General features: G+C 48.0%; 1 protein-coding gene across 1 annotated transcript in view; it reads left to right on the top strand.

The window, feature by feature from the left end:
• Positions 1–12704, top strand: part of LOC115833563 (protein unc-45 homolog B-like) — a 37631-nt gene extending 24927 nt beyond the window's left edge. Inside the window, 9 exon segments of the mRNA XM_030807957.1 lie at positions 176–270; positions 446–587; positions 1647–1787; positions 5499–5626; positions 7202–7268; positions 8259–8372; positions 8743–8858; positions 11777–11966; positions 12693–12704. Of these exon segments, the coding sequence (XP_030663817.1) occupies positions 176–270; positions 446–587; positions 1647–1787; positions 5499–5626; positions 7202–7268; positions 8259–8372; positions 8743–8858; positions 11777–11966; positions 12693–12704 (1005 nt within the window).
• The last annotated feature ends 1012 nt before the right edge of the window (positions 12705–13716 follow it).

The following is a 13716-nucleotide window of genomic DNA, read 5'->3' on the forward strand; positions in this document are numbered from 1 at the left end:
GTATCTCAGCAGAGGTGGCACCTGAGCTGAGTTTTACAGTCTGCACAGAGGTGGAACCAAGCAAAGAAAGAGGGGCAAAGTGTTCTGGCCATAGAAACCTATTTGAGCAAGGCTTCATCCACAAGCCTTGGTGTCTCTGATCCTGCCTGTGTCTGCTGTCTCCTCTCCTCCACAGGGACTCTGTAAGCTCGGCTCTGCAGGCGGCACAGACTATGGTCTCAGGCAGTTTGCGGAAGGGTCGACTGGCCAAACAGTGTTGCAAGTAAGGGGGCTCTGTTTCCCAGGCCCTCCACCTCCTCACGCGCCTTCCGGGCAAGAGTCTCTGGGGTGTGCTCCAGTGGAGTGTGAAAGGGACCTCACCCCTGGTTCACCATCCTGAAATCGCTTCACCCTCTTGACCTGAGCCCTGGGCCCCTTCCCATGTGTGCTCCCTCCTCTCTTCCAGGTGGCTGTGCAATACTTCCATAGACACCCGGACCCAGCGCTGGGCAGTGGAGGGCCTGGCCTACCTCACGCTGGACGCTGATGTGAAGGATGACTTTGTCCAGGACGTCCCTGCCCTGCAGGCCATGTTTGAGCTGGCCAAGGCAAGTGTGGGGGAGTCTGGCCCAACCACAAACCTCAGGAAAGGTCTGCTGGGTCCGGACCCACAGGGAATGGATCTCAGTCTTCCTCCTGGCCCTACTCCTTACTCCTGTGTAAACATGATTGGTTATTTCCCCCTTTCTGGCCCTCATTTTACCTGATTGTAAAATGGACTCCTGACTCCCATGCCTTCCAGAGATGGGAAGATGCACAGGAGGGCAGTTTGTTTTCCTGGGGCCCTCAGGAGGTGAGGTCTTGAAGGACCTGAGGCAGCTAAAAAAAAAAAAAAAAAAAAAAAAATAGCGGGCATCGTAGCACGCGCCTGTAATCCCAGCACTTTGGAAGGCTGAGGCGGGCGGATGGCTTGAGCTCAGGGGTTCAGGACCAGCCTAGGCAACATGGTGAAACCCCATCTCTACAAAAAATACAAAAATTAGCTGGGTGTGGTGGCACATGCCTGTAATCCCAGCTACTCGGGAGGCTGAGGTGGGAGGATTGCTTGAGCCTTGGGAGATCGAGGCTGCAGTGAGCTAGAATTGCAGCTCTGCACTCCAGCCTGGGTGACAGAGAGAGACCTTGTCTCAAGAAAATAAATAAATAAAAGAGGCTGTGCCCGGCCTTTCTGGGAACCTGCCCTCCCTCCCAGGTCCTCCCAGACTCCTTTCCTCATCTGCTGGGCCAACTCCCTGGCTCTTTTCTACCAGTAAAGGGAGGAAGCATGGGAGAGATTTTTGCCAGGACCAGAAAATGTCCAGCTCCTGCCCCATCTCCAGTTGGATGGGAAAGTGTTAGACTGGGCTTGTGGAAGAGGCACAAAGAGAGGATCTTTGTGGGACAGCTCCTATTCATACTGTCAGAGCTACTGTGGAGGGTGCAGGAGACAATGCTGCCTGCCTTTATGGGCAGAGCCATTCCTCTCCTGCGCTGCTGTCTTTCCGCAGAATGGGCCCTACCAGCTGCACTCCTCCCACACCAACCTGCCGGCCACGTGAGGGAGCATCCTGGAAGCAGAGGTTTGTCCTAAAGTTTCCTTTCCCTCTCCCCGACGCTGTGCCTTCCAGACCAGTGACAAGACCATCGTGTACTCGGTGGCCACCACCCTGGTGAACTGCACCAACAGCTACGATGTCAAGGAGGTCATCCCAGAGCTTGTCCAGCTCGCCAAGTTCTCCAAGTAGCATGTGCCCGAGGAACACCCCAAGGTAGGGTCAGGCGTGACCCGGGAGGGGTCTGGTCTGTGCCACCAGGCCTCCAAGGGAGGCAGAATGGCAAAAGGAGTGGTGTCAGGAGTGGCGCGGTGTGTGTTTGGGTGGTTGGGGGTAAGATACACATACACTGAATATGTTAATGGTAAACTTTCCCACCAGATGGTGCTCATGCTTTTTCTTTGTTTTTATTTTCTATTTTGAAAAAAATCCAACAATTTGTAGTCTGAGAAAACAAACGGAGCCATGATGGACACTTTGCAATTTGTGTTGTTGATTTTATGGATAAAAGACAGTTTTATTTCATGTCTCCAACAGATAACAATTTGATTTTCTCAGATTTCTGGATTTTGTGACATGGGTGCTAAGTAGGAATCATGAGAGGAGAGGCATGGCCAGCATTAGCCCAGAAGTCACAGATCCCCCGGAACCCTCTCCAACAATTCCTTGCACATGAAGATATGATTTGTGTGTGATTTGCGTATGAATATATGCAAGATATTGCCAGCCAATAAAATCATTTAGATTTTTTTAATGATCAAAGTAATATAATCATGCTGCAAAATGAATTAAAATGTGGAGAAAAGAAAATAACCACTCATCAGCCTGTAATCCCAGCACTTTGGGAGGCCGAGGCGGGCGGATCACGAGGTCAGGAGATCGAGACCATCCTGGCTAACACGGTGAAACCCCGTCTCTACTAAAAATACAAAAAATTAGCCGGGTGAGATGGCAGGCGCCTGTAGTCCCAGCTACGCGGGAGGCTGAGGCAGGAGAATGGCGTGAACCCGGGGGGCAGAGCTTGCAGTGAGCCGAGGTCACGCCACTGCACTACAGCCTGGGTGAAAGAGCGAGACTCCGTCTCAAAAAAAAAAAAAAAAGGAAAATAACCACTCATGATTATGTCATCTCCACATGACTGCTGTTGGCATTTTAATGTTATGTTACCTACCAGAGGCTTTTTTTCTATGTATCTTTTTTCTTTTCATAGTTATAATCAGAATATATTTATCATTTTGTGCCCAATTTTGGAAAAACATGTTTTTCACATTGCCATCTCACTCTCTGAATCATTTTTATTTTATTTATTTATTTTTTGAGACAGAGTCTTGCTCTGTCACCCGGGCTGTAGTGCAGTGGTGAGACCTAGGCTCAATGCAACCTCCGCCTCCTGGGTTCAAATGATTCTCCTGCCTCAGCCTCCCGAGTAGCTGGAATTACAGGCATATGCCACCACTCCCAGCTAATTTTTGTATTTTTAGTAGAGACAGGGTTTTACCATGTTGGCTAGGCTGGTCTTGAACTCATGACCTCAAGTGACCCACCCACCTCAGCCTCCTAAAGTGCTGGGAATCCAGGCGTGAGCCACCGCACCCGGCCTCTGAATCATTTATGAAAACTGCATGATGTTTCATACAGGCAACGGTGCAGAGCATGTGTTGTGGCTGTGAAGTTCCAGTGTGGCTTCCAGGGCTTGCCTAGGGTTGTCAGCCCCTTCCCCACCACTCCCCACTCTGAGGATTGTCTATAGGGACTCTTTAACCCTGGGTTGACTTTGGGTTTCCAGCAAACCCAATCTATTGTTATGGCGGCTTCATCCACTGTGTCCTTTCTCTCCTACCTATACCCTCTCTCCACCTCCACTCCCACCCCAGCCTTTTCCAAGAAAAACAATATATGCATCATTTAGTCTTTTGGATTGTCCTTCTTTTATTTCATTCCTCTGTGAATGAGAGAATCTTTGGGACTGGTTTTCTACGGTATCAGCTCCTCAGGCTCTGTCTTGGGATTAGAGAAGGCAAGGAAGAGGAGAGACAGTCACACACAGCAGCAGGGTGTACTATATACCTCTTGGCAGTTGTTTGGAAAGAGGGAATCTGGAGAAGTTTCTTAGTTTCCTATTGTTTCTAGAACACATTGCCACAAGCACTGTGGCCTAAAACAACACAATTTTTACTTTTTTTTTTTTTTTTTGAGACTGAGTCTCCCTCTGTCGCCCAGGGGGAGTGCAGTGGTGCAATCTTGGCTAACTGCAACCTCCACCTCCTGGGCTCAAGCAATTCTCCTGCTTCAGCCTCCTGCGTAGCTGGGATTACAAACATGCTCCACCTTGCCCAGCAAATTTTTGTTTTGTTTTGTTTTGTTTTGTTTTGTTTTGTTTTGTTTTGTTTTTGAGACGGAGTCTCGCTTTTTCACCCAGGCTGGAGTGCAGTGGCTCAGTCTCGGCTCACTGCAAGCTCCGCCTCCCGGGTTCACGCCATTCTCCTGCCTCAGCCTCTCCGAGTAGCTGGGACTACAGGCGCCCGCCACCACGCCCGGGCTAATTTTTTGTGTTTTTAGTAGAGACGGGGTTTCACTGTGGTCTCGATCTCCTGACCTCGTGATCCGCCCTCCTCGGCCTCCCAAAGTGCTGGGATTACAAGCGTGAGCCACCGCGCCCAGCATAATTTTTGTATTTTTAGTAGAGACGGGGTTTCGCCATGTTGCCCAGGCTGGTCTCGAACTCCTGGGCTCAAGTGATCCACCCACCTCAGCCTCCCAAAGTGCTGGGATTACAGACGTGAGCCACCATGCCTGGCCCAGTTTTAAAAATTTTATAGTTCTGGAGGTCAACAGTCCTAAAATGAATCTCACTCGGCTCAAGTCAGGGTGTTAGCAGGGCTGGTTTCTTTGGGAGGCTGTAAGGGAGAATCATTTTGTTGCCTTTTTCAGCTTCTAGACGCCACCTACATGCTTTGGCTGGTGACCTTGAACCACTCCGACCTCATTTCCGTTCCATTGTTACATCTCCTAGTACTAACTGATCTTCCTGCCTCCCTCTTATAAAGATCCTGGTGATTATGGCCGGGCGCGGTGGCTCACGCTTGTAATCCCAGCACTTTGGGAGGCCGAGGCGGGCGGATCACGAGGTCAGGAGATCGAGACCACGGTGAAACCCCGTCTCTACTAAAAAAAAAAAAAAAAAAAAAATACAAAAAATTAGCCGGGCGTGGTGGCGGGCGCCTGTAGTCCCAGCTACTCGGAGAGGCTGAGGCAGGAGAATGGCGTGAACCTGGGAGGCGGAGCTTGCAGTGAGCTGAGATTGTGCCACTGCACTCCAGCCTGGACGACAGAGCGAGACTGCGTCTCAAAAAAAAAAAAAAGATCCTGGGGATCATATTGGGCCCACACAGACATCTAGGCTTACCTCCGCATCTCAAAATCCTTAACTTAATCGTGTCTGCAAAATTCCTTTTGCCATGTAAGGTCCCACATACACAGGTTCCAGAGATTAGGCCATGGACATCTTTTTTTTTTTTTTTTTGAGATGGAGTCTCACTCGTTGCCCAGGCTGGAGTGCAGTGGCGTGATCTTGGCTCACTGCAAGCTCCGCCCCTGTGTTCATGCCATTCTCCTGCCTCAGCCTCCTGAGTAGCTGGTGGCGCCCGCCACCACGCCTGGCTCATTTTTTGTATTTTTAGTAGAGACGGGGTTTCACCTTGTTAGCCAGGATGGTCTTGATCTCCTGACCTCGTGATCTGCCCGCCTCGGCCTCCCAAAGTGCTGGGATTACAGGCGTGAGCCACCGCACCTGGCCAGGCCATGGACATCTTTGGAGGCCATTATTCAACCGACCCCAAGAATTCAGAAATGCACCATCTTTGGTTCCAATACAGATTGGCCTGGCACCCAGGACCCTCCCACATTGCCATCTTTTCATCTCCCCACGACAAGAAGGACTTTATAGACATGCGGGTGAAGCAGCTTCTGAAGGCGGGTGTCATCTCTGCCCTGGCTTGCATGGTGAAAGCAGGTAGTGCCATCCTCACTGACCAGACAAAGGAGCTGCTGGCCAGGTGGGGCTGCAGTGGGCCAAAGCTTGGAACTAGGGCTGGGGGCTGAGGGGCCTGGAGTGCAGCACACTGGGCAGGGAGATAGAAATGGCGGGGGCCTAAATGAGGAGATAAACTGTTGGGAAACCCTGGAGAAAGGTCTGAGGGGATCAGCTTTGAAAGTGACATGGGACCGGGGTGGTGGCTCATGCCTGTAATCTCAGGGCTTTGGGAGGCCAAGGTGGGAGGATTGCTTGAGCCCAGGAATTCAAGACTAGCTTGGGAAACATATTGAGACCCCATCTGCACAAAAAAATTTTTAAGTTAGCCTGGCGTGGTGGTGTGCACCTGTACTCCCAGCTACTTGGGAGGCTGAGGTAGGAGGATCACCTGAGCCCAGGAATTCAAGGCTGCAGTGAATGATGATGGTGCCACTGCACTCCAGCCTGGGTAACAGAGCAAGATCCTGTCTCTATACAAAAAAGAAATAAAGAAAGAAAGAGAGAGAGAGAGAGAAAGGAAGGGATGGAGGAAGGAAAAGTGGAAGGAGGAAAGGGAAAAGAAGAAGGAAGGAAGGAGAAAGAAAAAGAAAGAAAGAAAAAGAAAGAGAAAGAAAGAGGAAGAAAGGAGGGAAGGAAGGAGAGAGAGAGGAAAGAAAGACAGAGAAAAGAAAGAAAGGAAGAAAGGAAGAAAGGAAGAAAAAGAAAGAGAAAGAAAGAAAGAAAGAAAGAAAGAAAGAAAGAAAGAAAGAAAGAAAAGGAAGGAAGGAGAAGGAAAGAAAGAGGGAAAGAAGGAAAGGAAGGAAGAGAAGTGGCATGTTGGGCAGGTCATCACAGATGGAAGTTTGCATCAGGAGAAACGAGGCCACTGTTCCTTCTTGTTACCTTGTTCCCAGAGATTAAAGGCACAGTCTGTGTGCAGCCTGGCCAGGGAGGCAGGCAAGATCACAGCTACAGTCCGATGCAATGGTTGCCATGATGTGGGAAGCACAAAGGGCTGGTTGGAGCACAAGCAGTGTCCCCCAACCAACCGGACTGGAGGGGAGGTGGGTGGGCAGCTGGTAAGGCCTCCTAGGGGATGTGACAACTCAAGCTCTGAAGGAAGGAAAGGAGCCACCTAAATGCAGGAGAGGGAAGGTTCCAGGCAGAGGGAATAGCATCTGCAAAGACACTGAGGATGGAGAGAGAATGAGTGAATTTGGGGTTCTCCTGCAATATATCTGGGGCAGAGAATGCATAGGAAGGGCTGGTGCTGGATGAGACAAAAGAGGAGGCCAGAGCCAGATCACAGAGGACCTGGGGCACATCCATGTTGAAAAGCTTCTCCTGGGTGGTTGTGTCCCTAAATAGTGATAGTGAGGAGTGCTCTTTGCAGCCTCACTTGGCCTCACTTCCTTCCCAGCCAATTATTTCCATGATGTCATCTTCCCAAGGTGGTTAATTCTGGGGCACAGGCACACAAGTGGCACTTTCCATGGTCTCCCTTTTCATCCCAGGGTTTCACTGGCTCCGACTGGCTGGCCTGCTGCTGCCACCGCTGCTGCTGCCTGGGAAGGTGTGCTGGTGCATTAACTGTTCTCCTTTCTTCTCCGTCCCACAGGGTATTCCTGGCACTGTGTGACAACCCAAAGGACCGAGGCACCATTGTGGCTCAAGGTGGTGGCAAGGTAACTGGGCAGGATATGGTTCTTGCCATCCTAGAAGGTGCCTTTGTGCATGCTCTTTGCCTAGCCCAAGAATAATGTACCCTCTGCCCCAACTCAACCTCCTGGAATACGGCCACCAGTTATCTGCGCTGTCTGTGCTCATAGCCCCAAGCCAATTTCTGCTTGACTTTATGCTATGATGGTATGTACTTTGGAATCCCATCTATCCTCCTTGCTATTGGAAGGAAGCACCGTGCAAAGACAGAGACCCTGGACTTTAATGTAGAAGACTTGTAGTTGAGTTCTTGCTCTTCCCATTTTTGACTGCATAACCTCAGGCAAAATACTTAATCTCCCAGCCACAGCTTCCTCATCTGTAAAATAGGGGAAAAATCATACTTTCACTTTACAGACTGTCACAAGAATTAGAGAAAATATAGAAAGTACTGATTCATGGTAGGTGCTCAATAGATGTCTGATGTTAAGATTGGGTTTGGCTGAAACTCCGTCTCTATTAAAAATACAAAAATTAGCTGGGCGTGGTGGCGTGCACCTGTAATCTCAGCTACTCAGGAACCCGAGGCAGGAGACTTGCTTGAACCCAGGAGGAGGAGGTTGCAATGAGCCGAGATCATGCCATTGCAGTCCAGCCTGGGCAGCAAGAGCAAAGCTCTGTCTCAAAAAAACAAAACAAAACAAACTAAAAGATTGAATTTGGCTTGGGCAGAAAGTAAAAAATTTGTTGATTGAATTATTTATTTTTCCAAAAGCTGAAGGAATATTTAGGTGGGTGGGAGGAAGTGGGGTAAAGACCTGAATGTGCACTGGGAACCAAGAGGAGTGAATATGTGATTAAGAATTTAATCATTTTCCATGATGTGCAAGGGCTAATTATACGGCAGAGTTTTCCTGGCCCTCCCATGGGACAGACAGACAGCACCTGGAGCAGGAGGATAGAAGGGAAGCCTCTGGATGTCTGTGACTAAGTAGTGACCTTGCCCTTTCTTGCAGGCCCTGATTCCCCTGGCTTTGGAGGGCACAGATGTGGGCAAGGTGAAGGCAGCCCACGCTCTAGCAAAGATCGCTGCTGTCTCCAATCTGGACATTGCTTTCCCTGGGGAGCGGGTAGGTGCTTGGGTAGATGGGATAGGGCAATGGGAGGGGTCTTCTCTGCTCCTAGAGGCCTTTCCCATTGTCATTCTACCTCCAGCCTGGGACAGAGGCATGGTGCTGTCACAGGGAGGGTGATGCATTGGAGGCACCTGGATTCCAGGCCTGGTTCTGCCTCTGACAAACAGGATTGCCCTCTCCAAAATTCAGTTATCCTATCTATAGAGTGAAGAAAATAATCCTGCCTGTCAGGATCACTGTGAGGATTAAATCAGACAATGTATGAGAAAGTGCTTTGGAAACTTTACAGCTGGGCACCTAGAAATGTGAGGCACTCAGGGAACAAAGTCCTCACCTGACCAAACCCTTGACCCCTCCCCAACAGGTGTATGAGGTGGTGCAGCCCTTTGTAAGACTCTTGGACACACAGAGGGATGGGCTTCAGAACTATGAGGCTCTCCTAGGCCTCACCAACCTGTCTGGGCGGAGTGACAAACTCCGGTGAGTGTGGTGAGTGTGGCAGAGGTGGAGAGAGGTGGCTCAAAAAGTGTTTGTTTGAAATTTCACATAATGTGCTGAGAATGCTCTTCTCTGAAGACAACATCAAAGGCCAGGGGTGGGATTTGAGTTAGCACTTAGTAAACCACACAGTGACTATACCAAAGCCAAAAGATGCTATAAGGCCCTTCTTTTTCTTTTCTTTTTTTTCTTTCCTTTTCTTTTAGTTTCTTTTCTCTTTTCTTTTCTCTTCTCTTCTCTTTCTTTTCTTTTCTTTTTTTCTTTCTTTTCTCTTTTCTTTTCTTTTCTTTTTGAGACGGAGTCTTGCTCTGTCGCCCAGGCTGGAGTGCAGTGGCACTATCTCAGCTCACTGCACCCTCTGCCTCCAGGGCTCAAGCTATTTTCCTGCCTCAGACTCTCGAGTACCTGGCACTACAGGAGTGTGCCACCATACCCAGCTAATTTTTGTATTTTTAGTAGAGACAGGGTTTCCCCATGTTGGCCAAGCTGGTCTCAAATTCGTGACCTCAGGTGATCTGCCTGCCTTGGTCTCCCAAAGTGCTGGGATTACAGGTGTGAGCCACCGCAACCAGCCAGCACTTCTTTCTAAAGTAGTAATGATCACCATTCTAACTGGCATGAGATGGTATCTCATTGTGGTTTTGATTTGCATTTCTCTGATAACCAGTGATGATGAGCATTTTTTCATGTGTCAGCTGCATAAATGTCTTCTTTTGAGAAGTGTCTGTTCATATCCTTTGCCACTTTTTGATGCGGTTGTTTTTTTCTTATAAATTTGTTTAAGTTCTTTGTAGATTCTGGATATTAGCCCTTTTTCAGATGGATAGATTGCAAAAATTTTCTCCCATTCTGTAGGTTGCCTGTTCACTCTGATGGTAGTTTCTTTTGCTGTGCAGAAGCTCTTTAGTTTCATTAGATCCCATTTGTCAATTTTGGCTTTTGTTGCCATTGCTTTTGGTGTTTTGATCATGAAGTCTTTGCCCATGCCTATGTCCTGAATGGTATTGCCTAGGTTTTCTTCTAGGGTTTTGATGGCTTTACGCCTAACATTTAAGTCTTTAATCCCTCTTGAGTTAATTTTTGTATAAGATGTAAGGAAGGGATCCAGTTTCAGCTTTCTACATATGGCTAGCTAGTTTTCCCAGCACTATTTATTAAAATAGGGAATCATTTTGTCATTTCTTGTTTTTGTCAGGTTTGTCAAAGATCAGATGGCTGTAGATGTGTGGTGTTATTTCTGAGGCCTCTGTTCTGTTCCATTGGTCTATATCTCTGTTTTGGTACCAGTACCATGCTGTTTTGGTTACTGTAGCCTTGTAGTATAGTTTGAAGTCAGGTAGTGTGATATCTGACCCTGGTGATGCCTCCAGCTTTGTTCTTTTTGCTTAGGATTGTCTTGGCTATGCCTGCTGTTTCTTGGTTCCATATGAACTTTAAAGTAGTTTTTTCCAATTCTGTGAAGAAAGTCATTGGTAGCTTAATGGGGATGGCATTGAATCCATAAACTATCTTTGGCAGTATGGCCATTTTCATGATATTGATTCTTCCTATCCATGAGCATGGAATGTTCTTCCATTTGTTTGTGTCCTCTTTTATTTTGTTGAGCAGTGGTTTGTAGTTCTCCTTGAAGAGGTCCTTCACATCCCTTGTAAGTTGGATTCCTAGGTATTTTATTCTCTTGGTAGCAATTGTGAATGGGAGTTCACTAATGATTTGGCTCTCAAGGATCTAGAACTAGAAATACTATTTGACCTAGCAATCCCATTACTGGGTATATACCCAAAGGACTATAAATCATGCTACTATAAAGACACATGCACACATATGTTTATTGTGGCACTATTCACAATAGCAAAGACTTGGAACCAACCCAAATATCCATCAATGATAGACTGGATTAAGAAAATGTGACACATATGCACCATGGAATACTATGCAGCCATAAAAAGGATGAGTTCATGTCCTTTGCAGGGACATAGATGAAGCTGGAAACCATCATTCTGAGCAAACTATCACAAGGACAGAAAACCAAACACTGCATGTTCTCACTCATAGGTGGGAGTTGAACAATGAGAACACATGGACACAGGGCGGGGAACATCACACACCGGGGCATGTCAGGGGTGGGGAGCTGGGGGAAGGATAACATTAGGAGAAATACCCTAATGTAAATGAGGAGTTGATGGGTGCAGCAAGCCAACATGGCACGCACATGTATACCTATGTAACAAACCTGCACGTTGTGCACATGTACCCTAGAACTTAAAGTGTTAAAAAAAAAAAAAAAAGATATCCAGGTGGATAGTGGGATAAAATGTATTCCTTTGTGGAAGCAGGAATACATCAGCATGTACTGGGTTGGGCTTCTTTTGGTTGCCAGTAGCAGAAAACTTAACTATAATAGGCCTAAGCATAAAGGAAATTTATTGGCTCATGTAGGTAAAAAGTCTGGGGTAACAAGATTCAGGTGTGGCTTGATGCAGGGCTTACAAAGCTGCCTTAGGTTCCTGTTCTCTCTGTCTCTCCTCTCCTTTCTGTATTGCTTTAATTCTCAATGGGCTTTTCTGCTCTCTCATGGTTATAAGGGCAGCTCTGGCCTTCACATCTTCTTGGATCTACATCCAGGATGAGAGAGAGAGAGAGAGAGAGAGAATTTCTTTACTGCAATAATACAGAGGCTCTCCAGTTGGGTGATATCCAGAATCCACTGCTGTGGCCAGGATGCCATGCTATGCCATTTAGTTTAGGCCCATGGTGCCGCTCCTAGAGCTGGGGGCAGTTTGATGCCACATAAACCATGCTGGCTGAGGATGTGGGAAGGAGAGCACCAGAATGGAGAAAACCCCCATGGTCACTGCAGAAGACTCAAGGGTCTTTCTTCCTCCACCCTCCTACCCCAGGCAGAAGATCTTTAAGGAGAGGGCCTTGCCAGACATCGAGAACTACATGTTTGAGAATCATGATCAACTGCGGCAGGCGGCCACCGAGTGCATGTGCAACATGGTGCTCCACAAGGAGGTGAGGCAGGGCTCAGGATGGAGACCCGGGCTTAATCAAGGCACGAGAGGCAGGCCAGGGTCAGGGCCTGGGGTGAGATCGGGAGCTGTTATGATGGCATTAAGGTAGCATTTTGGACGGAAAATCCAGGAATCCCTAAATCCTTCCTAGATTACAGCCCCCCTCCCTGTAGGGGCCCTGAGAGAAAGATATGCATAAAGGAAAAAATACAAAGCTGGGGCTTTGAATCCAAACCCTGGGCTAGATGGGGTGGAAGGCACCATTTCCCTAAGTTACTTAGGCTTAAATAACCTTAAAACAAAGCAGGATATGAGACCAGGGCCTCTCCGAGGTCAAGGAAGGCTAGACCACTTGCATTTATTGAAGCTCCACATGTATAAAAAATGAAGAAACGCCAAATACTGTTATCAACCATTTTAGGATGTCTTAAATGTCAGCATTTAATGAACTACCACTGTTCCCATAGAAATTGCAATGCAATATAACTGTACTCATCACAGAATAATTATAGGGTTTATAAAAATAAAATGAATCCAGAACATGCTGTAGGCCTCATGGTCCAGTCATGGGACAAATGATACCCATCTGGTGAATGTCTTCTTCTTCCTATCCTGTCAGAGTACTGCTGTGCCTGTAGGTATAATCTTATCAGAAATAACAGCAGGGTCTAAATTTCAGGCCCTTCATTAACATGAGGGCCAAGCCGAATGGCCCTCCTGGGCCCCCACATAGGGGCTAGCTTGAGACCCAGTCTGTTTACCCTCAACGCCTGAACCTTAAATCTTCTCACTGTTATAGGGGAAAACCTAACCCATTAAAGCCTATTAAAGGCCGGGTGTGGTGGCTCATGCCTGCAATCCCAACACTTTGGGAGGCTGAGGTGGGTGGGTCACTTGAAGTCAGGAATTCGAGACCAGCCTGGTCAACATGGCGAAACCCCGTCTCTACCAAAAGTATAAACATTAGCCAGGCACGGTGGTGGGTGCTTGTAGTCCCAGCTACTCGGGAGCCTGAGACATGAGAATCACCTGAACTTGGGAGGCAGAGGTTACAGTGAGCCGAGATCGTGCCACCTGGGTGACAAAGCAAGACTGCATCTCAAAAAAAAAAAAAAAAAAAAAAGGCATATTAAAGTCAGGGGGAATGAAGCTACCAGGGTCTACCAGGGAGCTGGCCTAAGCCTGGGCTGGGGGCCTGGCAGCCATGGGGGAGGCAGAGAGTGTGTCCAAGGAGATGGGGGGGGAGGTTGAGAGGTTGAGAGAGGTCATGGAAGGAGGGAGGCAACCTTTCCTATGGGAGCACCGGCTGCTGCAACAACCCAAGTCAAAGTGTTCAGTGGTCCCAATAGGATAGAAGTTCATTTCTTGCTCACCATGTCAAAGTCCTATTTGGATTGGGTGGCTCACTATCTTTTTTTTTTTTTTTTTTTTTGTCTGAGACAGAGTCTGGCTCTGTCACCCAGGCTGGAGTGCAGTGGTGTGATCTCAGCTCACTGCAACCTCCGCCTCCTGGTTTCAAGCGATTGTCCTGCCTCAGCCTCCAGAGTAACTGGGACTACAGGCGCGTGCCACCACCCCCAGCTAGTTTTTTGTATTTTTAGTAGAGATGGGGTTTCACCATGTTGGCTAGGCTGCTCTTGAATTCCTGGCCTCAAGAGATCCACCTACCCCGGCCTCCCAAACTGCTGGATTATAGGTGCGGGCCACGCGTGGCCCAACTCTGCTATTTCAATGAAGCTCCTGTACCCTAGGTCATCACTGACTTCCCAGTTGCTGAATCCAGTTGTCTTTACTGAGTTGGTCCTTAATTTAACTTTCTTTTG

Source organism: Nomascus leucogenys, unplaced genomic scaffold (genome assembly GCF_006542625.1).
Source record: "Nomascus leucogenys isolate Asia unplaced genomic scaffold, Asia_NLE_v1 Super-Scaffold_258, whole genome shotgun sequence".
Classification (NCBI taxonomy): domain Eukaryota; kingdom Metazoa; phylum Chordata; class Mammalia; order Primates; family Hylobatidae; genus Nomascus; species Nomascus leucogenys.